Source organism: Carex rostrata, chromosome 9 (genome assembly GCF_964058835.1).
Source record: "Carex rostrata chromosome 9, lpCarRost1.2, whole genome shotgun sequence".
Lineage (NCBI taxonomy): Eukaryota > Viridiplantae > Streptophyta > Magnoliopsida > Poales > Cyperaceae > Carex > Carex rostrata.
The window spans coordinates 6769713-6797696 of NC_135926.1; the positions used below are offsets into that span (position 1 = coordinate 6769713).

The 27984-nt window shown below is 32.6% G+C and overlaps 3 protein-coding genes across 3 annotated transcripts; 2 read left to right on the forward strand and 1 right to left on the reverse strand.

The window, feature by feature from the left end:
- The first annotated feature begins 11256 nt into the window (after positions 1-11256).
- Positions 11257-13681, forward strand: LOC144559629 (putative aspartic proteinase GIP2). The gene is made up of 2 exons (XM_078308701.1): positions 11257-11687; positions 12510-13681. The coding sequence occupies exons 1-2, from the start codon at positions 11321-11323 to the stop codon at positions 13472-13474; spliced, it is 1332 nt and encodes a 443-aa protein (XP_078164827.1). The 5' UTR covers positions 11257-11320; the 3' UTR covers positions 13475-13681.
- A 2147-nt stretch (positions 13682-15828) lies between these two features.
- On the forward strand, positions 15829-18830 carry LOC144559342 (protein LURP-one-related 6-like). Its single transcript, XM_078308359.1, has 3 exons — positions 15829-16197; positions 16488-16733; positions 18477-18830. The coding sequence occupies exons 1-3, from the start codon at positions 15964-15966 to the stop codon at positions 18606-18608; spliced, it is 612 nt and encodes a 203-aa protein (XP_078164485.1). The 5' UTR covers positions 15829-15963; the 3' UTR covers positions 18609-18830.
- A 233-nt stretch (positions 18831-19063) lies between these two features.
- LOC144558926 (serine/threonine-protein kinase RIPK-like) lies at positions 19064-24163 on the reverse strand. The gene is made up of 5 exons (XM_078307797.1): positions 23647-24163; positions 23256-23391; positions 21459-21595; positions 20413-20536; positions 19064-20326 (listed from the first exon to the last, which is right to left on the reverse strand). The coding sequence occupies exons 1-5, from the start codon at positions 24013-24015 to the stop codon at positions 19371-19373; spliced, it is 1722 nt and encodes a 573-aa protein (XP_078163923.1). The 5' UTR covers positions 24016-24163; the 3' UTR covers positions 19064-19370.
- Positions 24164-27984: the final 3821 nt, after the last annotated feature.

Consider the following 27984-nt stretch of genomic DNA (forward strand, 5'->3'; position numbering starts at 1 on the left):
GAATTCAAGATTACATGTCTTCACCATAGAATATGGTTGCTTAGTCGCTCATTACGGGTTCAACAACAAAAGAAACAAAAGACATAAAGAAAGAGAGCAATAAAGAGAGATGGAGGGAGAACACCTATGCTGCCCCTTATCTCATGCACGCTGTCTTTACGCCTTGTTCCTTCATCCTCTTCTAGTAGAGACCTTGCTATTCCTTAGTGATTTCTCCTTTGCATAGCCTCCACTAGAGTGAAACCCTAGTTCTAAGTGCTCTCATATGTGTATATTCTTCTATGGTTCCAGAGATTCGAGAGAGAGATCTTTCCCAAGCGTCCATTTACTTTAATAGGCCTTGGTTGGGAAATTAGATCTGTAACTGTTGTTCTGGCAGTTTTTGCATGCGGATGTTGGAATAGCATGCGGTTTGGCTGAGATCTGCACGGGCGGTTATAATCGTCTGCGATAGCTCTTCCGAGTAGCATGCGAATGAAGGCATCCGTGCGCCTAAGATTGAGATGTCAGAATTGCGTGTTTTATGCCTGTTTTTGCTCCAATATCATTGAAAATATGCAATTTTCTAAAATCAAGTGAAATAACAAAAAAAAAATGATTTTCTATAAAATAAGCAATTGTAACTCGATAAATGACAATAATATAGGCCAAGTAATAGAAAAAATAGTGACTTATTTGACCCATTGCATTTCAGTTTAATACACGTGCTTAATTTTAAATTTATTTCGAACTTTCATGTAGGCAATGGAAATTGACAAAATGTCGAGTGACAAATCCAAGGAATTGTAGAGACTATTCAACAAGCGGTTATCATTTCAAATACGTGGATTTCCATGGAGGATTTTATCATTTATCTATATTTTAGGAGTCGTAATATTGAATCTGATAATTTATTTTTGTGACCAATGTAAACTATTTCGAACATGCTTGTTTAATGGTTAGCAATTTAATTCGTTCACTTTTTTTTTTTAATTTGTATGTGTTTTAGTTTACCTCATTCAATTTTTTTTATAAAATTGGAATGTCACATATATATGGAATTAACAGAAATAAAATCCCAACCCTGTGTAAAATTTTAATGAGCAGCTTAATAATATATATGTCGAGTATGCATGCATGAAATTTATTTGTTGAAAACAAGACTTGGTTGCAAAACAAACGAGAAACACAGATTTAGTTGAACATCTGAGAGTTTACTTTTTTTTTTTTTATGGACATTACAATTTTCATTATGCAATGGTGTACAATCTAAGTAGTTCTTTTATTTATTATTATTATTTTTAATTAATAGTGGCAAGTACTTCTTTTAATTCGGACTCTTTAGATTACTATATTAAGAGCCTCTGTTCTGTGTTCGGACAGCACCACATTCGGACCTGGAGAAAGGAAAAAAAACATGCGAGGACAAATGATAAATCCAAACAAGAAAGAAAGAAAAATTAGCCATTACCCATTATTATTAGGGGGAATTTCATATATAACACTTAAAAACTATGAAATTACGTATTTATCATTCTAAATTTTATAATTACATATTTACCCTCGTAAATTGTAATAACTAACATATTTATCCAATATAACTCAAATATATATTAAATATACTCAATATTCAAATTAAGTATGGTTAAGATTTTAAAACTATAATCAATCAAGCATTAATTAAAACTAAACTCATTTTCTCTATACCCGCTCTGATAATAGATAACAACATTAAGGATTAATTAAACTAAACTCATTAATTTCCTCTTGTCTAAAGCTGGTTGTAATAATGGGGTAGCGTGTCATGCGGGAGTCAGCGAGAGAGGTTATAAAAACGTACGATGGGTGTAAACGAGAGTTGGAGAAGACAAGAATCTAATCCAAATGTGAAAAATGGATTCAGTTTTAATTACTCCTTAGTGAATTGTAGTTTTTAGAATCTTAAATATAATTAATTTGAGTTTTTTGCATATTTGTAATATATTTAAATTATATTGGATAAATATGTGAGTTATTAGAATTTAGAATGGTAAATACGTAATTATAGAATTTGGAGTGGTAAATATGTAATTTCAATGTTTTTGAGGGGTATATACGTAATTCCCCCTTATTAGTAATGCGTCCAATTAATCCTGCGAGCCCAAGTCATGAAATTTATATGTTCACCTCTTTAATCAGAAATTCAGAATGATTAGTATATATAGTATTTGGATTACCTTGCATATAGGCAAGAAGAGCCAGGTTGTGGCTTTTATTATTATTTTTTTATTATATGATTTTGGGTTTGTTGCAGTTTGTGATTTTGTAAGGAGCAATGCCTTTATAGCTCCTTAAAAACTGATGTAACTTAGACTATGTTTAATTTGGCAGCCACTGCCAAATCTTTCAAAAAAAAAAAAAAAACTTAGACTATGTTTCTTCAATGAAACTGAGTCTTACAGACCTGTTTTACCAAAAATATATATATATATATATATATATATATATATATATATATATATGAGGAGGAGGGTTCTAATGCCTCATTTTTTTTTATAACTCATCATACCTCATATTTTATATCTTTATTTTCTTCATATTCAAAGTCTAAATTGTCGATCCGAACCGTTCAACATGACATCCATACTAAAATATAGTTAGGGATGAAATTTTATATTTTTTGGAATTTTTTTGCTATTTTTTAAGATGGGTAGAAAATCACTGTTTTTTGAACGGTTCAAAAACAGTGATTTTGTACCTATCTTAAAAAATAGCAAAAAAATTCCAAAAAATATAAAATTTCATCTCCATGCATATTTTAGTATAAATATTTTGTTGAACGGTTCGGATCGACAATTTGGACTTTAAAAACGAAAATATAAAATATGAGGTATGATGAAGTATGAAAAAAAATGAGGCATTGGAACCCTCCTCATATATGAGATAGGCTAATGTGCTTTCGGTAGCATATGGGCCGAAATACACACGATCCAAATTTGAAATTTCAAAATTCAAAAAGTCGATTTGAACCGTTTATCTTGTTCTCCATATTAATATGTGCTTGGAGACCAAATTTTATATTTTTCTGAATTTTTTACTATTTATTAAGCCACTTTGAAAATCGCTAATCCAACGGTTTTACTGTTTTGTTAAGCCACCGTTGGATCAGCAATTTTCAAAGTGGCTTAATAAATAGTAAAAAAATTCAGAAAAATGTAAAATTTGGTCTCCAAGCACATATTAATATGGAGAACAAGATGAACGGTTCAAATCGACTTTTTGAATTTTGAAATTTCAAATTTGGACCGTGTGTATTTCGGCCCATATGTTACCGAAAACACATTAGCCTACCTATATATATATATATATATATACACTGAACTTAGGAAATGAGATTATCTTTCATACAATTTATTTATTGAAATTGTCCTTCGGACTTTGCTTCTAAAAAATAATAATAAACTTAGAATACATTAATAACATGATAACTTATATAAATAATATTTCAAAACTCTAAAAACTTATATAATTAAAAACAACACGATTAATCAAATGAAAACTTTTACGTAGAATATAAACTCTTTTCAATAAGGAGATAGATATGAAAAATATAAGTAAACTGATAACTAGTAAAAATAACTTTGGAATTTAACTAGATTTTAGAGATTGTGCTTTGGGCTTCTTATATGAGTTATGAAAACAACAGATTTAACTAGGCAAACCTAGTGGAAATAATTAGAGGGGCAGTACTGTGGACAATTTAATTGGATAGAAACATGATAGTTTTTTGTAATGACAATATTTTGAATATTAAAACTTTAGGTTTCAATATCCCGATTTTTTTATTTATATCCAAAATAAAATATAAATTTAAAAAACTAACCAACTAGCTAATGAAATTGCAAAACTACCCAAACCGGTTAACCATTAACCGGACTCAAATCAAATTTCCGGTTATTGGTTTCCCGGACCCATTGAAATAGTCCGGTTAACCATTAACCGGAAATTTGATTTGAGTCCGGTTAATGGTTAACCGGATTTGTGTATTTTCCTTTTTTTTTCTTTTTTTTGAAAACAGAAATTTTTTATTTTTTGTATTAAAATATTAGAAATGTTGAATATATTTCTTTGAAAATAAATGGAATACAATATAATTTGATTTATTAGAAAGACTGCAACTAATAACCCGGATCAATATTTTTCAGACCAGATTTTTCGCGGCTGTAAGAAAAATTAATATATTTCTTTATGTTCTATTGGAAAAAAATAAAAATGCTTAGATTCTGAGTTATTGATCCCGGTTCAAAAGTCACTTCTATGTAATCTAGAAAATATTGTGATCCTTCTAGGACATTTAATTTATGAAAAGTTGTATCTATTTTGAGAATTCTTTTTTTAAAAACAATCATTAAATAAATTAAAGTTTTTGTTTTTTTCCAAAAATAGATACAACTTTTCATAAATTAAATGTCCTAGAAGGATCACAATATTTTCTAGATTACATAGAAGTGACTTTTGAACCGGGATCAATAACTCAGAATCTAAGCATTTTTATTTTTTTCCAATAGAACATAAAGAAATATATTAATTTTTCTTACAGCCGCGAAAAATCCGGCCTGAAAAATATTGATCCGGGTTATTAGTTGCAGTCTTTCTAATAAATCAAATTATATTGTATTCCATTTATTTTCAAAGAAATATATTCAACATTTCTAATATTTTAATACAAAAAATAAAAAATTTCTGTTTTCAAAAAAAAAAAAAAAAAAGGAAAATACACAAATCCGGTTAACCATTAACCGGACTCAAATCAAATTTCCGGTTAATGGTTAACCGGACTATTTCAATGGGTCCGGGAAACCAATAACCGGAAATTTGATTTGAGTCCGGTTAATGGTTAACCGGTTTGGGTAGTTTTGCAATTTCATTAACTAGTTGGTTAGTTTTTTAAATTTATATTTTATTTTGGATATAAATAAAAAAATCGGTTTAACTTGCTTTCTTTTAACATCTCAACAAAAAATTGATTTAACTGATCAATTAAAGCTTATTATGCCTTGTGATGTGAAGGATATATTAGGTACCACGTGTGTCCTTTACATGGGGAATTCACAGGTTACAATCCTTATGAATGGAGGAGGGACAGCTTTGGATGGTGAAGAAGATATGCAGATGGTGCCATGGTTGAATTTAGATAATGTAGGGGTGTAATTGCATTTTACTTTATTGTTGTTTGCTGCAAGTTATATTTGTAGGTGTTGTTTGTTTTGTGATTTGCCATAGCTCTAGGTTATATTGTGTTGATTTGGTAGGTAATCTTTTTTGTAGGTATGTGCTATACTTTTGTTTTGATTTGTGACAGCTGGTACCAAATTGGAGGTATCAGCAGTAACAATGTATAAATTTGTGATTTTTATTTTAATGAAAATCGGTGGCTATATCACTTAAAAAAAAAAAAGATTTAACTAGGCCGATAGATGTCAGGGCCGTCAGACCTATTACGCATCAATACCCAATTAGCTTCCACTTTAATTAAAACTTGAGGCCTTTAAAGACCCAAAATGACGTTGCTTACGAAAGGGCTGTTTGCTAACAGGAAAACTCTTGCAAGCTTCTAAATATGGCCTAAAAAACAATATGGATTGGCCCACTTATCAGTGGCTCTTAATCTTACGCTACAGACCCCAAGGTCGATCTCATTAACCAAAACTGGCGCCTTTTTTTCTCAACATTGGTGATTGGCCCACTTATCAGTGGCTCTTAATCTTACGCTACAGACCCCATTGCAGATCTGCCCGCTGCCTTTACGAGCGGCGTTGCCCTTCAGCACTCACGCCATATTGCTGGATCGGACAGTATCTCTTTTAATTTTGAAAAAAAAAAAATTATCGTATAAAAGACATATATTAAATAATTATAAATAATTTTAATGATCTTTGAAAAATAAATGAAACTGTAATACATTAAAAAGATAAGCAAATACACACAATAAATAGTAAATGCATTTTAAAATAATTATATGGATAATTCTCGAATAATCTCTTAGGCTTTTGAAAAAAATCTAATACCGGTTGTTGTATGTCTACTGTTAATAGAAAACTTAATCTGAATTTTTGAGACACTAAATATTGGATATAAATAAAAATAACGGTAGATTGTATATGCATGTATAGTATATGCGTATGCGATATTGCTGTTGTGTTCAAAATATAATACAGTAATGTATATGTAGATTTCAATATAACGTCTAATATTACATGGATATTACTTTGTTAGTTCATCATGATTCAGGATTGTGAAAATTGACCGTGATATTGATAAAATTATTTTAAATCCGCATATATAAGTACGTACGTATGTATGAATAAAATTGTATTGTAAAATATTGACTTCAAGTCAAACATAAAAATGCGGCGTTTATACTGCGAAGTGCGAACTATTTCTTACAAGTTTACCACGCCATTAATATAATTTAGATTAGTGCTGCTGAATTTTTGTTTCATATTTATTTTTCTTACCTGATAACTAGGTTACTTATTTTATTTTTTTGAGATATACTAGGTTTTATAATTAGTTCTGTCAACAAGCATAGGGGTCTTTATTTATTATGATATTATGAATTTTGCCCATGTTTGGTTGTGGCCTAAAGCTAAGGAGGTCTAAATTGGTTATTCCAACTTAGGCCGGTCTAAATTATTTATGTTTGGTTGAGGCCTAAAGTTAAATCATAGCTTAAACTATTCCTTGTTTTGTTAGAGTTGGTGGAGGACTAAAGTTTTGAAACTCTAAATTGGTTAATTATTTATAATAACTAATAAGATACTAATTATATAATATTAATATATTAATAATATAAAATATTAATTATATATTAATAATAAAATACTAATTATATAATTATAATTTAATAATAATTATTAATAAAAAGATACTAATTATAGAATCTTATTAAAATAATTATTTAATATATTAACAGTATAAACTATTAATTATATAATTATATATTAATATATCAATAACAACTATAACATATTATAATAATATTATAAAAATAATTTACTATACTAACAATATTAATTATTAATTATATAATTATAAATTAATAAAGATTATTAATAATAAGACACTAATTATATAATATTAATATATTAATAACAACTATAATATATTGTAATATTATTACAATAATTATTTAATATATTAACAATATAACATATTAATTACATAATTACATATTAATAGTAATTACGAATAAGAAATATTAATTATATAATATTAATATATTATAATATTATTTTAATAATTATTTAATATATTAACAATAAAGGATATTAATTATATAATTATATATTAATAATTATATTAATAATAACTACAAAATATTATAATATTATTATAATAATTATTTAATATATTAACAATATAACATATTAATTATATAGTTATATATCATTTATAAGATACTAATTACACAATATTAATATATTAATAATAACTATATAATTATTTATTAATAATAATTATTAATAAAAGAATATTAATTATATAATATTATTATAATAATTATTTAATATATTAACAATATAAGATATTAATCATATAATTATATACTAATAATAATTATTAACAATAATATAATAATTATATACAAATAAAATATTATTATAATCATTCAAGTTAGGTCACGAGGTGGAATAAAAATTAAACCACCATGTGAGGTGGTTTAATTTAGGCCGGCCTAAAGATCGGCTTATGTCATTTTAGTCCGACTCAATTAAGACACGTTTGATGAAATAATGGGGCCTAAACTTTTTATTTCACCATTTAGGCCACAACCATTTAGGATTAGAGGGGATATACATAAGTTCGTGGTTATAAAAGGGTATACGTGAAATTCTTTCATTTGTTTATGGTTTGTGCACGTTAAAATTTCTAACTTATCAGAAAACCCCAAAATACAATGCATTAATTTCCACTAGGCACTGGCCACGGGCCACCTCGACTCGACATTCTTCCATTTGTTTATGGTTTGTGTTCCATGGCTCTATCTACGGCTCTACGCTATAAATGGCTTCCCAGTCTCTTCCTCCGATGCTTCTCCTCTCCATTTTGTTCCTCTCTTTTCCCCTCTCCTTCTCTCAGAATCCCCATGCCTTAGTCTCTACAGTTGCCAAAGATCCGTCCACCCTCCGATAGATGTCAGGCCTATTATGCACTAATGCCCAATTCGCTTCAACTTTAATTAAAACTTTTTTTTATTGAAACCCTTAGGTTGAATTGCATTAAAACAAAATAAGATTTAGTCCATGAAACTTGACTAAAATTGAGAGCAACCCCTAATAAGTCGTTATATCAAACTATTACATGATCAGTCTCAATATCTTACCAAAAATTAATTTCAGACCCTGTTCTGATTTTAGACTCCCTTAAGCTTCGACTGGTAAAAATTAAAATTCCCCCAGTTTTGACACTTTTGCCCCTACACTTATACTGGTAATTGAGGAGTTACTTGTGCAGCTTAGTTGGGCGCCCCTGATACAAAGCCCCTCTGAATCTTAAATACTGTAAGGTTGAGCTGCTTGGTGCTCGGAATCTTCATGCAGTTTTATTTCCATTTTCTAAGTTGATGCATCTTGACTATGCATTGGCTGATATGGAGTAGAACTGTTGTGGTAAATCAGTTTCAATATCTATTTCGGTTATGAAACTGTCCGAGAGCTAGCCACTGAATGTCTGTTTTGTCGTCCATGCCCAATTGGCAAGCTTGTGTGCACTTTGCAAGTGCTTCCCTCCTAGTATGTTGCACAGTGAACAAGTTTCTCTAATGAAACGGTCATTAGCCTTTCATAAAAAAAAAAAAGAGTATGTTGCACAGTGATTCGCTGACGTGAAATTGAGTATATTGCTACACACTCTGCCACCGTGTTTGCCACCCCCCACGATGGTATATCTTCAATGATGCCTTGTGTGACTGCAGGTACCAGCACTTTGAAATCTGAACATAGTGTGAAGTGTGGTGGTGTATGATCCCTACTTACATTGCGCAGTGCATTGAGTAGTGCCAGCGCTTCTGCTTGGAAAGGTGTTGAGGCCCTACATGGCTGGTATTGTACGTGCCGTAAGGCCCGTAACCCTCCTGTGTAATTGAAATATAGTATCCCAATTCCTGCTTTTATTTGTTATGCGCATCCCAATATCCCAGGAGCCACACTTTAATTAAAACTTGAGGCCTTCACAAACCAGCCAAAATGACGTTGCTTTCTGTTCTTTTGTGACAAAAGGAAGGGCTGTTTGCTAACAGGAAAAATCTTGCAAGCTTCTAAATGTGGCCTACAAAACACTCTCGAGTGGGGAATCATTAACCAAAACTTGCGCCTTTTTTTTCTCAACATGGGACATCCATTACAGATCTGTCATGGTCAAAGTTTGAGTGCTGTGGCCTGCTGCCTGCTGCCTGCTGCCTGCTTGCTGCCTTAGGATAAGATGAGAGCAATGTTCAACAGTTCCAAGTCAAACATATATAGATGTGGCGCGTTTATACTGCGATGCTGAGAAGTGCGAACTATTTCTTACATGTATACCCAACCAATTTATATAAGTTAGGTTAGTGCCGCTGAATTTTTTTTTTTTTTTTTTGAAAAATAGTGGTATTTACCACCGATATCATTGAAATAAAAAATCATAGCATATTTGACCCAGTACCTAAAATTAGTACCAAAATAAAATATGACAAGTCTTTACAGCTGTTCAAACATAAGCAAAAATAATAGAAAAAACCAAAACGTCATATCATGCCCACAACACAATAAGGCAACAATTCTAAAAAAATATAAAAATATCATAACATGCATAAAACTAAGCACTACAAATCTAATAAGTCTTCATTCCCGTCCTCGTTGCCAGACATTGAATATGGGGGTTGCCATCCCTAGAACCCTGCACCAAGAGGTCCAAAGCTTGGGTCATATCTAGGCTTCTTTCCTCTTCCAGCAGAAGGAGATCTTGGAGATTCTTAATATCAAAAGGCATTATAAGATTTAATTTAGAGATAGAATCATCATCTCTAGATTTACACCAAAATTGAGTTAAAGCAATTATCTTAGCACCAATAACCTTAATAAAATTAGGGGAACTAACATTAAAACATAATCTATTGCGTTCTAACCAAATAGTCCATAGAACAGCACCTCATAATAATTCAATTAATAATCTATTTTTAAAGGAATAGAAGCATCAATCATCCATAAATCCTCCAAGGTGTGACAATTATAACAAAAGTTATTATGATCTTCTATCCTGTGCCATATTAAGCTAATGTAATAACATTGAACGAAAAGATGCTCAGTACTCTCTATTTGATCACAAAATATACATTTCGTATCTCCTTGCCATCCTTTATTTACTAAGTTAGTCTTAGTCAAAATCTTATTTTTTCGTACAAGCCACAAAAATATTTTAATTTTTAATGGAATATGAGATTTTCATATAGTGTTATATTCAGAATTAGGCATGCTCTCATATTCTAACTATTTATAAAAAGAATGAACAATAAAGTTATCGTCTGTGGACCATCTCCATATAATTTTATCCTCTAATTGGTTAGATAGAGTAAAATGAAATAATCTATTTTGCAAATCTAACCATTCAACCATATATATACCAGTTAATTGTCTTTTAAAGCTAAGTTGCAAATAAGAATTAGCAAATGCCTCAGCCACATACACAAATCTATTGGTAACAATTGAAAACAAATTTGGATACTGATGCTATAGAGCATGTTCAGTATACCATCTATCTAACCAGAAAGTCGTAGACTTACCATTACCTATTTTTTTATTTAAACCTAAGTTAATCATCACATGGTCTTTTAAAATTGATCTCCAGATAGAGCACACTGAAGAGTTGGTTCTACATCCACTTAAAATGATTAATTTCCATGTACCATAAACATAATTATCTAGATATATAATCCACTATTTAGCTAAAAGGAACTGATTCATTAACTTTAAATCCAATACACCCAAATTTCCTTAATCTTTATTTTTGCAAATAGTGCCGCTGAAATTTGGTTTCATATTTATTTTTCTTAACTGATAACTAGGTTATATAATTAGTTCTGTCAAGTGTCAACAAGCATGGGTCTTTGTTTATTATGGTATTATGAATTTTAGAGGCTAAATACATAATTTCGTGGTTATTAAAGGGTATACTAATAAATTCTTCCATTTGTTCATGGTTTGTGCACGTTTAAATTTCTATACTGATAAAATAACATTGCATTAATTTCCACTAGCCATCTACTCGACATTATCCAAAAAAACATGACCTCCTCTGTACGCCATGGCTGTATCTACGCTATAAAATGGCTTCCCCAGTCTCCTCCTCCTTTGCTCTGTCTCAACTCTCATCTATTCCCATGGATTCTTCTCCACTTCTTCTCCTCTCCATTCTGTTCCTCTCTTTTCCCCTCTCCTTCTCTCAGAGACCCCATGCCTTAGTCTCTCCAGTTGCCAAAGATCCATCCACCCTCCAGTACTTTACCAAAGTGTACCAAAGGACCCCTTTTGTCACTCTCAACCTCGTAATGGACCTCGGTGGCAGGTACCTCTGGGTCGATTGTGACAAAGGCCATGTCTCCTCCACGTACCGGCCAGTTCGATGCAGATCAGCTGAGTGTTCTCTTGCCAATTCCATTGCTTGCGGCGACTGTTTCTCGAAACCTGGACCAGGTTAGAGTGTGAAACTGAAAGAACATATATGTTTTATACGGGTTCAAATGCCTCCATTTTTTGTGTCTCCACCATGCCTCTATTTTTTAAAACTTTAATAATTCAAAAATTTAAAACTTAAAAGTTAAAATAAAACCGTTGGATATGATCTACATCATTTTATTTATGCACGTGCAAAAAATTATGGCATTTCAATTTTATTTTGATTGTCATCAAGAGCTTGTAAAAAATGCACTAATGTGGATGATTTCTAGACGTTGATTTTTGAACTTATTGATTCACATAAAAATAAAATTGAAATGGGATATATTTTTTTATGAGTACATAGAGAAAATAATATAGATCGCATCTAACTGTTTTATTTTGACTTTTAAGTTTTAAATTTTGAGTTATTAAAGTTTTAAAAAATAGAGACATAGTGAAAGCACAAAAAATGGAGGCATTTGAATCCTCCTCTTTATACTAATTGTTAACTTGTAAATTAGTGTTACCTAAAAAGCTTGCCAGGTAAAGTTTAGAGGCAGTTCCTGATCTGATGATCTTCCTTGCCATAGATTCATGATCTGGGAAAACTGCTTAACCCATTATATTTTGATGGTTAAAAAAATTTAAACAATCAACACATTTTGTTCATTATCAAGGAGTAGCATTCCTTGCCTCATTCCCCACTTCAAGAGAATCCATTCAATTTTAAACAATCAACACACATGGTGTTTTTTTTATTGACAATAGTCGAATTAGGTTTATCTATTTAATTTGATATCAATTAATCTGAGTAGATATATTGACAGGGTACCTTCTTTCCTAAATTAACTTTAATAGGTTGCAATAACAACACGTGCGGAGTCTTTCCGGAGAATTCATTTATCCATCTCAGCACTGGTGGGGAACTCGCCACTGACGTCTTCTCCTTGCCGTCCACTGACGGATACAAACCGGGACCTGCAGCCATCGATCCCCATTTTATTTTTTCATGTGGGTCCACATCCCTCCTCGAAGGCCTCGCACGCGGAACCACTGGTATAATTGGTCTTGGCCGTACCAAAATCTCTCCACCAGAGCAGCTAGCGGAAACTTTTAGTTTCCAGCGTACATTTGCAATCTGCCTCTCTGGTTCAATCGGATTTATGTTCTTCGGCGGTGGGCCCTATGTGTTTCTCCCTGGTATTGATGTGTCCAAATCTCTTATTTACACTCCACTACTTATCAACCCTGTGAGCACAGCGGGAACCTCTGTAAATGGAGAGAAGTCGGCCGAGTATTTCATCGGTGTGAAATCCATCAAAATAAATGAAAAGCCCGTCAAACTGAATCAATCTTTATTAAGTATCAACAAAAAAGGTGTCGGTGGTACAAAAATCAGCACTGTAAATCCTTACACATTGCTCGAAAGTTCAATCTACAAAGCTGTGCTTGGCGCATTTGCAACAGCACTGAGCAAAGTCAAGCAGGTGGCACCTGTGGCGCCATTTGGGCTGTGTTTCGACGCAAAATCAATCGGAAGTACAAGAGTGGGACCCGGGGTGCCGGCCATAGACTTGGTGCTGCAGAGTGAGAGCGTCTACTGGCGCATTTTTGGAGCCAACTCGATGGTTACAGTGAGTGACAACGTGCTATGTCTTGGGTTTGTCGATGCTGGGACGAATCCGATGACATCGATCGTAATAGGGGGGCACCAGTTGGAAGATAATTTTCTGGTCTTTGATCAGGCCAGATCTAGACTTGGGTTTAGCTCCTCTCTGTTGTTTCGACAGACCACTTGTTCCAACTTCAATTACACGACGTAATTACATCATGTATATGCATTTATCAGTTCTTTATCTTTGTGGGGACATGGGAATTTGTTCTATTAAAAATTAGTGCTGAGTTTTATCAAAATAAAAATGATTGCATTGCATTTTACCTGTGTGAAGTATAGTAATAAATATTCCGTCTTTTCTGTATCTCCGAAATTATCATCATGTTTTTAATTCTTGTCTTCGTCTACTGTTTCTCTAATTATGTACAAGAGGAAACTGTGACATTACCACCCAACTATACTCTTCACTTGTTCAAATAAACATTCACAAATTATTAAAGCTTGGTTCAATTAGATTTTTTTAGATGTTCTTTAGCCTGTTCCATATTTAAATAAAAGAATCTTACAATTAAATAAATTTTGAATGTATATAAATATTTTTTTTAAACTCTAAAAATTTATATAATTAATAACAACACGATTAATCAAATAACAACTTTTACGAAGAATATAAACTCTTTTAAATAAGGAGATAGAATATGATAAATATAAGTAATCTGATTATAATAAATAAAAAAATAAAATAAAATGGATGAATGAATGAAAGTACTAATAAAATATCATGTGGCACTGGTAAAAAAGATTTTTCGTTTATTGGAGTTGTGAACCAACACCAGATTTAAATAGGCCCAGTTCATGTGACAACCAACCTCAATTACAATCAAGAGAATATGACAAGGAAACTCAATAGAACAAGAACAAATAGGAATTTCTATTAATTCTGGTAAATGAATACAGTGGGTTGCCTAAGTCAATTGAAAGAGAAAAAGACATAATAAAATTCCAAACAGTTGGCAAGTGATTTCATCAGAAACCATAGACTAATTCTATGTATATAGGCGAAATCTATAGAACTGGAATTAATCCGATCGGTCGGCTTTCGATTTCTCAAACGCATCTCGGCTCGCCAACTCGCTTCTACTGTTGTACATCAGTTTTTATTACTGAGATGGCCCAACAGATCCTTCTCCCTTCATTCCAGCCTCGCCTCTCTGCAGAAGCCTTCATTCCTGCTGCGTGGGTCCCTCTCTTCAGCCTCAGAACGCTTGAACGGCTCCAGTTTCCTTTTACTTCCCGGACCCCACTTGTCAGTGTAAGAACCTTAATAAAATGTCTGACCGAAGCTCTTTCTGTGCTGACCGTCTGGACCGATCCTTCGTCTCCTTCTGCGCGACGCCCACAGGGGTCTAATAAATTGACCCGTACACACCAGGGACATGACAATTCACTTCCACTCTAAATTCACTACCAGAAGTCTATGGTTTCTGGCAGCCACTGCCCGATTTCAAAAAAAAAAAAAAGTCTATGGTTTCTAGCATTAATTTATGTGGGAGGTACTAAATCTTATTGTTAGTCGGGAAATTGTGTGTAGCATGAAATATGTTGAGTTGATTAAAAATCAACAACTTGTTTTTACATTTGTTTGGTTGTTCCTGTGTTTTTAAATTTTTTTCTTAATGTTGTGGGTATTAATTTGATGAGGAGGGTTCAAATGCCTCCATGTTTTTGTGCCTCCATCATGCCTCCATCTCTCTTTATCATTTTCAAAGTTCAAACAGTCGATCCGAATCGGTCAACCTAACCTCCATACTAAAATATGTTTGGAGATCAAATTTTATATTTTTAGGAATTTTTTTATTATTTTTTTAGATAGGTACAAAATCAGTAAATCTGAACCATCTAAAAACAGTATTTTTGTATCTATCTAAAAAAATAGTAAAAAAATTCCTAAAAATATAAAATTTGGTCTCCAAACATATTTTAGTATGGAGGTTAGGTTGAGCGGTTCGGATCGACTGTTTGAACTTTGAAAATGATGGAGAGAGATAGAGGCATGATGGAGGCACAAAAACATGGAGGCATTTGAATCCTCCTCTAATTTGATAGCTTTCTTAAAAAATGGCGAAATTTGCTTCCCTCTTTATTGATTTTCTGCAATTTGGTATTTGAGAAAGTAAAGTGCGTTTGTTCATTTTAGCAAAAGAAAGGCTATAGTTTGATGTCTTCACGAAATGTCAGCAAGGCTATAGCATGTAGGCTGTAGCTTGTGGAATCTTTTTAAGAGCTGAAACTTGAAATGAAGTCCATCTGCACCTTAAAATGACAAACTTTGTGATCCTGGTTGGCTTGGACTGAGTGGCGTGTAATCCTACTAACTCATTGCCACGTAGGCTTTGAACTTAAGTCCAAACTAATGCCTAATTTGGACCACAATTTGGTTACCTTAAGCAACATTATTCACAGATTCTTCTCTATTTTGCTCTTAAAAGCAACTGAAATTATTCTTTCTACTAATGCCTACAATTTCCCCACTTCTTTCTCCAAAAAGTGAAGTACATCCAGTAAGCCTGAAAGAACTAATCAGCAATCGACACTTCAAAAGTACTCTCTACATAATAATGCACAAGTGAAACTTTCTACTTCTATTTAAGAGAACCGTGATTTTAATTTTTAAATTAAAGCAAGAAAGAGGATATAATGGCTGGGTCTACAAACTTGATGCCTATTGTTAGCAAGATCTTTTGTAGCCCATTACGGGTGGTTTTGTTTGTCAGAAAGAGGCCGCATCTAATTAATGGTGGTGGGTTTGTCGTCATGGATGGCTATCAAAGAGTGATATTTCGTGTAGAGGGTTGCGGAATTCTTGGTGTAGACGGCGAGCTGATCATAAGAGACGGTGATGGCACAGCAGTACTTTTTATTAGAAAGAAGGTGGCAATTTCATATTTAACTTTTAATTGTATATATATTTGTATATTGAATTTAGCCATACTGTGGTTGCTGGTGCTAATTTGACATAAATAACAGATAGAACTTAATTGACGCTCAGATAAGTTGAGCTTAATTCAAGAGTTGAGAACTAGTAAGAACAAAATTTGATTGTAATAACATAACTGTGATTGTCAGTTTTTACCTATCTTTTTTTTTTAAATAAATCAAAATGTTTTTATCACCATACCTGATCTTAGTTTTTTACGTGATTTCAAAATTTTGTTTTAAAGGGAGGTGTTGTGCAAGCTTTAAGCATTCATAATCGGTGGAGAGGCTATCTTATGGACTATGATGTGCCAAGTAAGCCTGTTTTTAGCTTGCAACAACCCAAATTGCGATGTTCTATGATTAATACCCCAATTTGTATAACGCTCGAGCCTAAGGGGAGAAGGAACAACTGGGACTTTGAAGTCATTGGATCATTTACTGATCGGGCTTGCACTCTCAAAGACCGAAAAGGCAACGTGCTAGCACAGGTACAATAATACCCATCTTGGTTCATCTAAAAGCAATGGACTAGGACAGTACATTTTCCATGGTTAACATCTTTTTGTTTTTTACATTATTCAAAATTTAGTTTGTAAGTTTTAGTTGAGTTATATAACAAGAAATTAGCAAGTATGCTGATCAAATGATTGAGCACTATAAAACTAACTAATTCATAGCTGTGCATGCTGTTTCTAGTACAGTAAACCATGTGAAATTTTGTGGTGTTGACCCCTAAATAAAAAAGAGAGAAGAAAATTAAAGAAATGGAGGTACCCAAATCCACACCGAAATAGAAAAAAAAGGGGCTTTACACAGAGATTTTAATGCTTATTGGATTTGTCTGCATAATCCTTTATATATTTTGGTATTGTGATGAATTATAGCAATGTGTCTTCCTTGTTTATTACTTAATTCTATTTTGCTTACATAATAAGTTACATAACTACGATAAAAAAAAAGAACCAACCTTTGATCTAGTGGCAAAGGCAATACTCTTTGTGTGGAAGATCGCAGGTTTGAAACCCAAAGGGCCAATCCTTTATGGATATTAAATTTTAATATTTGGATGGCTTGACCTCCAACCTTTACTAAAAAAACTAGGATAAAATGAATTCAGTCCATTTACAAAAATGAACCTTTATAGGGTCTTGTTTGTAAGATTACATGCTTCTCTTGTCAGAACTGGCCATACCCCTCTTTGTTCCCTAGTTAATAAAAGTTTTCATGAATAACTGAATAAAAGAATTTCTGTATTTGTAGGGTTTTGATTGTAATTTCTGCATTGTCCTCTTGTCAGTCACTGTTTTATACTTACCCTCTCACTAGAAAATGGCTTAAGGTTCAATAGGTTAACCATGAATTTCGGTTAGAGTGTTTAGTGCTGTGTCGATTTCTTCTTTTTCCTCTTTTGATAGAGTCTTGTTCACCCTTCTTCAAAACTTTAGAACAAAACATCTGTCAGAGTCACTGAGAAATCAGTTTCATGGTATTACTTTAATAATGACATGTTCATGAGCCTTTGATCTTTGCATAGTTTGTAATCCTTTCTTACCGTATAGCATTCTTCTTTTGTTGAACTGCATTATTTTTTTGTGTATAAGTTACTTATATAATCTGAAACCTAGAATTAATAAATAAGGGTTCGTGATTACTGATATACATATAAATATCCTTAAAACACTCATAATGCATGGTATAATGAAATAAAGGCTTAAAACGGACTGATAATTTTAAGTGAAAATTAATAGAAACTTGAAGTGAGACGAAGAAAGTGATTATTGTAAGTATGGAAGGAAATCAGAACTGGTACCGAAGGACAAATACTGGTTCAGTGCAACAAAATCAAACTGCTGAATACTAAATGATGTTTCAGAGTTTTTTTGACAAAGAAAATAGGGTCTAGCCCTTTGTCATTAATCATTTTGCAAATACAAGGGAGTTGCAACCAAAATTAAAAAAAAACACAATTCATGGCCGGCACCGAAGGACAGGTACCGGTCTTATGAGAATCAACATAACCTGACATTGAAATTAATGCTAAGAACACCTCTAAAACATAAAAATAATGGAAGAAATACATAAAAAACAAATAAGAACTTACGATGTCGCATGTGAATCTACATAAAAAGGCCCAACATGTTGGTTTATGATTGGGATACACATATAGGAAAGGTAATAACAGTTTTCTCTGTGAACATCTTTTAATATTCTGTCTCTGAAACAATTTCTAGGTAGGAGCTAGGGAGATGATGGCAAAGAATGAATTCTACCATGTGTTGGTGCAACCAGGCTATGACCAAGCCTTCGTAGCTGGAGTGCTTGCTATACTAGACAACATAAATGGAGAGTCTACTAGGTGTTAGTGTTAATAGGTGGGTAGATATGACAAGAACTATGCATGCAAGGGTTTTAGCAAGTTCATGCATATGCTGGATTAGTTTGTGTGAAATATTTGTGATATTTATTGGCGAAATTCTTTATTCAAAAATAAAAAGGTGTTGTAAACATTATTTGTAAATTAGTAGCATTGTTTGTGTATAGTAACTTCCTCAGGTTTGGTGACAAATAATTAGCACTATTTGTGTGTAGTAACTTCCTCAAGTTCTTGTTTTCTCCTCTTTTTATGACAAATAATTAGCTGTTTTTTTTCTCAATAAATACAAATTTAGATCAATGCAAAGGGAAAATGCTTCAAATACATTAATTGGAAAATCAATAAAAAAAATCTATTCTTGTTGGATAACACACAAAAGAAAAGGAAAAAAGATGTATAGTAAAAAAAGTAATGGAAAGCAAAAAGGAATAAAACATGGAAGCGTTCTTGTAAATTCCACCTTATGTCTTGATACATTACAGGCCCAATCTACATAATGTCCAAAAAGAATAATAAAAGATGCCTGATCCAAGCAAGAAAAGTAGGCCTGATCTGATTAAAGGCTTTTCTTAGAATGCACACACCCACAAACAGCTTACATTACACTTTCAGTTGTACAATTCAGGACCGAGAAAAATGGTGGTCGAAAAAAAAAAAAAAAGCAATGAAAAATGGTAAAGAGAAGAACAAAAACTATACGAGGGTGACTTAAACATCACCGCTATCTACACACAAGTGCACACACTCTGTCTCACACACAGTCGTGCTCATTTTTTTCGACCTTTCTGTGGGTCTTAAATATCCATTTCCCCATCTCCTTGTGACTAAACTTATATTTTGCCTTGTGCCTATATCCACTTCTGTTTCCCTTTTGTTTTTCATTCTCATTTTCATTACTATAGTCATTTCCCTTCCCTCTATCATTTTGATTTTCAATTCCTTCCCCGTGCCTATTCTCATTTTCGGGACTGTTCTTGTTTTCATTTTCATTTCCTTTCATGCTTGTGTTTCGATTTGCATTATCATTTCCTTTCTCATTGTCGATCTCATTTTCTTTCTTGCTTGCACTGTCATCTCGGCTTCCGTTTCCGTTTTCTTTCTCATTTCCATTTTGGCTTCCATTCTCACTGCTGTTCCCATTCATGCTTCCTTTGTTGTTTATTTTTCCGCTCCCATTTTGATCTCTTCTTCCACTCTCATTTCCATCCTTGTTCCAACTCGTGCTTCCAGTTCCATTTTCTTCGGCAATCTCATTTCCTCTTCCATTCACACTCACACTCACACTCTCACTCTTGTTGGTGTTTTCATTTTCATTTCTTTTGCTATTCTCATTACCCTTCTCATTTTCCTTGTCATCCATCAGAGGAGCCGTGTATACAAACGGGCCTGGAGGGATATCATCAAAGCCCAATAGAGGCTCTAATGTTTCAACAACCCCCGACATCAGAGGCCGAGATTTAGGGTTGTGGCTGAGGCACTGATACGCCACTGCGGCGGCCTTTTGGGCTGCCTTTGTTGAGTATTGTCCATCTAAGCTTGGGTCCATGAGCCGAGCGAGCTTTTGGGCATTGTTGAGACCTGGCCTGGCCCACTCAACCAGGTTTTGTTCCCTAGTGGGCCTTGTCTTATCCACAGCTCGTCGACCCGTTAGTAATTCCAACAGCACTACACCATAGCTGTACACATCGCTCTTTGCTGTCAGATGACCTAATAAAGATGGTTTACAGATCATTAGCAATGTAAATTGCAACTTAAATATTGATTAACGTGCTAATTATGTTTAACGTAGATACCAGTCATGATGTATTCTGGTGCTGCATAGCCATGAGTTCCCATCACTCTGGTCGAGATATGACTTTCATCTCCGGCGGGACCATCTTTTGCGAGCCCAAAATCAGAAAGTTTCGCTTCGTAAACCTGTATAAAAGTGATTTTACAGATTAGACCAATAATTCCCAGTACTTAAAATTAAGACAAAAGAGAATGAGAGTATTAGTTTCAATCGATTAATCTTTTCTGTTTGCATTAGAATATTGGATTTAGCAAGGCAAAGTTGGAGAAAATTTAATAGTGCAGAAATGTTAAATTTTTTTTAAGAGATGAGGCGCTTTGTTTTTAAACATCTTCATAAAAAAATCAGCTTATTATGCCATGTACTGATGATTGTGAAATAATATACTGATAATTAAAAATAACTACATGAGCATTTACTCTAATCATCAGTCTTTAATTGACTCAAATATTTGGATGCTGCCAAACATGGATTGACTAGTACCTTTCTTTATGTAGGAGTTGGGTACAATTTATAAAAAAAATGTATAATTATTTTATGATTGGTGTTGTTCAACCAAAAGACCAAATTATTTTCATTAGATGGTTGCTTGATTTCATAAAAAGCCTCACAAAATCAATGTTGCAGAGTGTCGTTTTTTTTCAAATAAATAGTAATGGAGTTGTTACATTCTGCTACGACTTGATCTAACAATTAAAGTGCAGCTAAATTTTTTTTTTTTTGAAAACCTTCACAGAAACTGCAAAGTCAGTGCAGCTAAATTTTGAATCATAGTAAATTGACTACTGTTAGCTAGGTTTTCATTGTTCTTCAAGTAGGCATCCGTCGTTATCACCTCTTTCGTCAAAACATGAAGTTCAGAATTAATTATGTTTCCAGGGTATTTCTTTGCTTTTTTTTTTTAGTGACGTTAGTACTGGGTTGTTGCTTTGGACACATGTGATTCTTTTATTACTTTGTTATGCGACCTACATTAATTTTTTAAAAGATTCATTATTTTTTTCTTTGTTTTGGGTTTGGGAAGAATGAAGCAGGCAGAGAAATTACCGAGTCCAGTAAAATGTTGGAAGTCTTAAAGTCCCTGAAGATAACAGGTTGTTCTGCTTCATGAAGAAAAGCAAGTCCTTTTGCCGCTCCAAGAGCAATCTTTAGTCGTGTCAACCAGGGCAAAGTAGCAAAATATTCTGAAAAAGTAAAAAAGAATGAAAATTCACCCAAAGGTTAATGACTTATTGCAAGACAAAATGACCGGTGCCATAAAAAAAAATGTATGTATTACTTCTAGAAATTATTATTTTATTGAATCAATCAATATTGTAATACATAACTTCAGAATGAATGATCAGGCAAGCGTGATGAGAGGAGCGTACTTGCAATACAGTCATACCGATGGAATTTTATATATTTTAAGAAAGGTGTTGTTTCATTTGTCAGAATACAAACAAAACATGAAAATGTTGAAAGTACACTTCAATAAATTTATTACTGCATCCTTTTGTTTTTAATGGTCATTATCAAACAGACAAACACTAATCTGTTTAGAACAATTGAGACGGCTATACGGCGGAGCCCATAGTCCAAACTCCAAATTAGTTTGTCCAATCTTATTTATTACATATCTTTTGTTGCATTTGTCGTGTGGACTTTTGTGTTGTTGTAACATATATCCGATTAAAAAAAGGAAAAAAGAAAGTTCTTCTGTAATTAAAAAAAGAAACAAGTTCTAGAAGATAAAAAAATTTAGAATAAAAAATTGATACAAGTCACGAGTCATCATTTATGCAAAATAATTCTTCTATGGTCAGTTACGAAATTATGTAAAAATACTTGTTCCCCTTGGACATGGAAAGACCAACTTCTAGAAAATGTTAATTAAAATTGCAAATCTTAGTAGTGATTAGTGTAAATTATTCCACACCAAACGAACCCTATTTATTAACTTAATGCCTGTTTTATTATTATTATTATTTTTCTAAGCCATCAATAATGTGTTCAACAAACAATAAACTATATATCATGAAGTCACAGTATGATTGGCTATTGGACTCTATAATATTAATAATTCAGGTCAATTTAGTTATATTAAAAGAGCTGTTACCTGAGAAGAGATTTAATTATTTACTTGTTTTGTTAATTAATTAATTATTTATTAATTTATATTTTTTGGGATGGTGGGGAGGAGTACACCGAGGATACAATACCGTCAAAAAACCACTGAAAAACCTCATTGTGTAATATATATATATATATATATATATTTATATATATAACCTACTGTTGTAACTGCCTAGGAATAAATCATTGAATTGGCCACTTGACAAAGCAAAAGATAATGATGAGAGCAAACTGATAGCGCTCGATAATTCTCATGTAGCTATACAAAAGTCTAGAAAGTAGTTTGAACTGTTGGGGAAATTATAGAGTAGAGGAGACTTGCAAGAAAATTGTGGAAATGACACCACCATTAGAATTAAAGTTTGCAACGTGTATGATACGGACCAAGTTTTCATATAAATCAAAGAATCATCAAAAGAAAAGGGGAGGGAAAGAGAAATGAAACGAATAGGTATTTTTCTTTTGGAATCTCCCTCTTCACCAACAACTAGAAAAGGACCAATTTGGCCTATTAGCTAGTTGAAATTGATGGAATAGACGTTTCCTTACTTTGCATTTGTCTCTTTATTTAGCTATAAGGATACTCTAGATATAAAGAGGACTGATAAAAAGATTATCGTCTACAAAATATCACCTTTATTTGTGGCTTGTGTTGTGAACAATATTGACAAAAAAAAGATTAAATAAGAATTCAGAAAATTAAATAAGAGATTTTCAATATTGACATACTTTTGAAAAGATGTTTTTCGAGACTTCCTCGTGCCATGTACTCGTAAACCAGAAGCCTGTGTTCATCTTCATAGCAATATCCGATCAATTTGACAAGATGCGGATGCCGCAGTTGCCCCAAGAAAATAACCTCTGCCTGCTCATGTTGCATTATATTATAGCAAATTATTTACTGGTAAACAAGGTCATGCCTCAATTTTATTTCTCAGTATAACAACTTATGAAGATATCAATCTTTTAAATAGCACGGTGATGATAAAATATCCTGTGCTAATATTCTTCATCCTCTACATTCGGACTGTAACATAAATTTGGTACCAGAAATTATTCAGTTGGAAAGTACATTAAACAGAAATGCAAACAAACAAACAAAAAATGATAGGAAACTAACCAGCCATTCTTTGTGACCTTGAAAACCATCAAGGTCTAACAATTTAACAGCAACTGATTGCGCCTTCAAACCGGGTTTCACCTTCTCATCCACATAACCTTTATATACTGGCCCGAACCCACCTTCTCCAATAAAATTACTCATGGAAAAGCCCTGTGTGACAGTCTGTAACTCCGCGATTGTAAAAACATACAAATTTGATCCGACAAGTGATATTGACAAATCCTCTGGCGTTATAACACCAGAGTTGCTGAGATCAGAGAACGACAGCCGTTGGATCGATCTTTGCTTTGATACAATCTTCTTTGGACGGGTTCTCTGACCTGATCCTGTGAACTTGCCAAAGCAACCAGAAAAGAGCTTAGACATGTCGATCAACAATGGATAGTGCGAAAATTTACAAGTAGGTACTGTTACATGTGTGCTTGATGAAAATATGAAATGCAATGAGAAACGTGGAGGGTTTGTATGCAATGAAGGGGATGAAGGCGAACAAAGGAGAATATGGGTTATGGGATGCCTCTAAGGATTTATGTGCAATATATGGACCGGGTCCGGGTCTTAGTAGGTTTGGTGAAATGTCATAGATGACCCTTGACTTTGGCATTGACAAAAAAATTAAAATTTAAAATGTTGCACCAAACCCTTTGAACAGACGTAGTTAAGCATGAATGCCCCTGCACATAAAATTCTAATTTTTTGTTCATTTCTTTTTTCTTTGATATAATATTTTCATGATTATGATAGTTGCTATTGTAAATTAGGAAGAAATTCTTAATGCTAATTTTCAGTCTTGTAATTTGATGCAATGTTGAGGAACTCACAATATTAATTTAAACTAAACATAAATGTCTAGTAATATAACAAATTCTTCACTTTTGAAAACGTTTTCTCATCTTGGTAAAAATAAAATAAAAATACTTGTCCGATGATATTAAAAACAATAAAAGAACTCACTAAAAGTTTCAACTAGTCTAGGACAAAATATCAAAGTCAAATTATTAATTTGATTATTCATTAGGTTCATCTGTTTTGATTTTTTTTTTAAATTAGTACCACTTTTTTTATTGTAAGTGTTGAATATTTTAAGTTAAAATCTAATCACTAAATTTGAAAACTTGCTATATAGTAGTATTTGTTGTATAATAATTTTCATACATATCAGGTATTTTTTTTCTATTAGATTCTTCCAGTTAGATTTTAACAATGAATGAAAAGGCATAAAAAATGGACCGTGAGGGCCACCAATGCTCATATGTTTTTTCATAGAAGTAATAAAAAATATACAAAACAAAGCACGATTTTACTTTTATAAATTATAGGGTTATATGTGCGAAGAAGTCTTTTCTTTATAAAAATACTTGAATTTTTTTTTTTAAAAACCGCCAAGAAGAGGACTTGAGAACTTCTAAATCCAGAAGGCAGAAGCCGGATATCACTCATTTCCTGATGTTTTATATATGTACAAAAACAAATAGAGAACATGAAGATGAGGACGAGCAGAGGCCTTTCAATCTTTCATGTTGGCTCCCCTCAAAAAAAAATATATATATATATTTCTTGTTGGCATCTTGTCTTTTGCTTTGAAATAGGAAGGGACCCACCAATCAACCATCAGATATAACAATTTCATTTCTAGTACTGCCCTTGATGTTCCCTCTTTTAGGAAGTGTTCGGCGTGCACGTAGGAATAGAAATAGGAATAGGAATAGGAATAAGAATGTAGAATTTTTGAACTGATTTTTACTGTTCACGTGGAAAAAAAAAATTCAATCTGAGTAAAAAAAATTTTTTCCACGTAAACAGTAATTTCCAAACAGGTCCTTATTGTCCTCATCCCTTTGCTCTTCAGTGTAATACGCAAAAGTCAAATCTTCTTTCCTGAGACATCCAATTATTATCTGGAGGGGGGGCTTTTTTTTTTCAATTGTTAATTAATCAGTGGTAATGCTACACTAAAATGTTTGTAAATATTTATTGGGCAGGAGATGAAGTTCGTGATTCCCTTTTAATTTTGCTGTGGAACATTGAGTTTGCAAAATTTCCTACCTTTCTTTACAGAAAATTGAAGGTCTAGGAACCTTTTTTCAAAATCGACAAAACAATGGATGAATGAGTGAACTCGTATCCTTCGTAGCTCTCACCATATAGAATAAGGAATTTGCACCCATCCGTTTTAATTTGCACGAATTTTAATGAACTTGGCACTAATTTTAAAGACCGTTCCACCTCTGCCTCGAAAAAGCGATCACACAACTGAGATTGCGTACAATAATAGAGTACTACATAGGATACGGATCCTGAACGGGTGAGGCTACAATACTTTGCAAAATATGAATCAGTTCGTACTATAAATTCATATCACTGTACACTGTTTTCAAAGTCCAAACTTTTTAACATGATCTCCATATAAAAATATACTTGGACATCCAATATTACGTTTCTTAGAATTTTACTATTATATTTTAAATAAGTAGAAAATAACTACTTTTGGATGTTTCAAAATTTTTAAATCAAGTGATTGTCTATATATCTAAAAAATAATAATAATAAATTCTCAAAAATAAATAAAATTTGGTCTCTGAGTACATTTTTATATGAAGATTATGTTAAATTGAATCGAGTATTTAAACTTTATACAAAGATATTGATACATAACACATAATGTTTCGTACTTTATAAAGTAGTGTAGCCTCAGTTAAATAAAATAATGCTGAGTTATAGTTATTCCGTAACTTAGTTTTTTGCTGGAATAACAACGAACTAAACTCTTTTCTTATTAGTATTTCTGAGTTATATAATCTAAACAATATTTGTACTAATCAGATCAGTATTGAATTTAACATTTTTTTTCATACTTCTTAAATTAACATTCTTCTCTTACTATTCCAACACACTAACTCAGTTATAGCATTATTTCTCTGACTACCTGAAGTTCCAAACATCTAGAGCGAGGCTATGTTAATATGTGCTATGAATTAATATATATCTCTGTGTACAAAGTTCAAGTACTCAATCCTAATCGTTCAACATAAATTTTATATAAAACTAACTTTATAGTAAGAGATCAAATATTTTATTTTTTAGAATTGTTTTTTATCTTTTGAAAAGGTAGAAAATCACCTGACCTAAAGATTTTGAACCATCCAAAAGCATGATCTTCTACTTATTTAAAAATACTATAAAAAATATAAAAGTTGATCTCAAAGTATATTTTTATATGGAGATCATGTTGAGCGGTTCAAACCAACTGTTTCGACTTTGAAAATGGAGATATAAATTTATAGCACAGATCGATCTGCATTTTGCAAGTACTTGCCTCACTCTTTTAATTTTTTATGAAATATATTGTTTACAAGTAAAATAAATTATTAATGCCATTCCGGATATATAACTATTTTACATTTCACACATGTATCCTCTGTACATTATTCTAAAGGCTATAATTTGGCAACACAACATTGACATGCACCTTCACAATTTTAAAAACTTTGTTTTGGTCCAACTTTTTATTTGTCCAGAATTGTTACGCCTGAAATTATTATTTTAGTTATCTTTTTAATGGTAGAAATCAACTACAATGAATTTGTCTACGAATTTAAGAGAGTTTAAAAAAAAAAAAAAAAAAAAAAAACTACTTTGGCGACTTCTATTAAATGAAAACCTGCCTGGTACAAGATCAGTAAGTGTTCGCACAGAATATATGCTACAAAGTTTCAGTATAGCAAGCTATACATTTTAAACCTTTGTTATACTCTGTCAAATCAGATAGCAAGTGCACTATCCTATCGATGAGTATGCTCAGGTATCGATCCACAGGGATGGAAGAAAATGACCGGACTCGTCTTAAAATTACTTAAGATTCTAGAAGTGAGAGAAATTGGTTTGGTTTGGTTCTAACAATTCTACTGATTTATGACAAGTTTAAAAGACAATAAAAAGAATTAAAGTTGTTTTCAATTAATAAAAAGGCGTTTCCAGGGTTCAGATTTCATTTCTGTTCAGCCCCGAGGCATACGACCCGTATGGCTTCCCATACGGCCCGTAGAGGACCCCGAGTTAATGCTGCAGCTACTGTTTTCTGTGTTGATACTAATGTTTAGGGTTTCTATCGACCAGATCTAGATACCTAACCTCAACTTTCGCATTTTGGCCTAGTACCCGATTACCGGACTCAAATACTTCCCTCTTAGATGCGTTAAACCTCAACTTTCGCATTTTGGCCTAATTTATCTAAGTTATTTATTGGTTTACTAAAAGTATCCAAGGACTTTCGCCTCAAGGAAAGTTTCACCTTTCGGGTACTCCTTGGTTTAACCCTACTTCATATACTTTATT

Bases quoted from the DNA above. Each gene is read 5' to 3' on its own strand.
- LOC144559629 (XM_078308701.1), top strand. From the start codon at position 11,321: ATGGCTTCCCCAGTCTCCTCCTCCTTTGCTCTGTCTCAACTCTCATCT. The intron at 11,688-12,509 runs GTTAGAGTGTGA...TAACTTTAATAG, and splicing joins TTTCTCGAAACCTGGACCAG to GTTGCAATAACAACACGTGC.
- LOC144559342 (XM_078308359.1), top strand. From the start codon at position 15,964: ATGGCTGGGTCTACAAACTTGATGCCTATTGTTAGCAAGATCTTTTGT. The intron at 16,198-16,487 runs GTGGCAATTTCA...TTTGTTTTAAAG, and splicing joins TACTTTTTATTAGAAAGAAG to GGAGGTGTTGTGCAAGCTTT. The intron at 16,734-18,476 runs GTACAATAATAC...AACAATTTCTAG, and splicing joins AAGGCAACGTGCTAGCACAG to GTAGGAGCTAGGGAGATGAT.
- LOC144558926 (XM_078307797.1), bottom strand. From the start codon at position 24,015: ATGTCTAAGCTCTTTTCTGGTTGCTTTGGCAAGTTCACAGGATCAGGT. The intron at 21,596-23,255 runs GTATGTCAATAT...TTACTTTTTCAG, and splicing joins CGAAAAACATCTTTTCAAAA to AATATTTTGCTACTTTGCCC. The intron at 20,327-20,412 runs GTATCTACGTTA...CATCTTTATTAG, and splicing joins ACCAGAATACATCATGACTG to GTCATCTGACAGCAAAGAGC.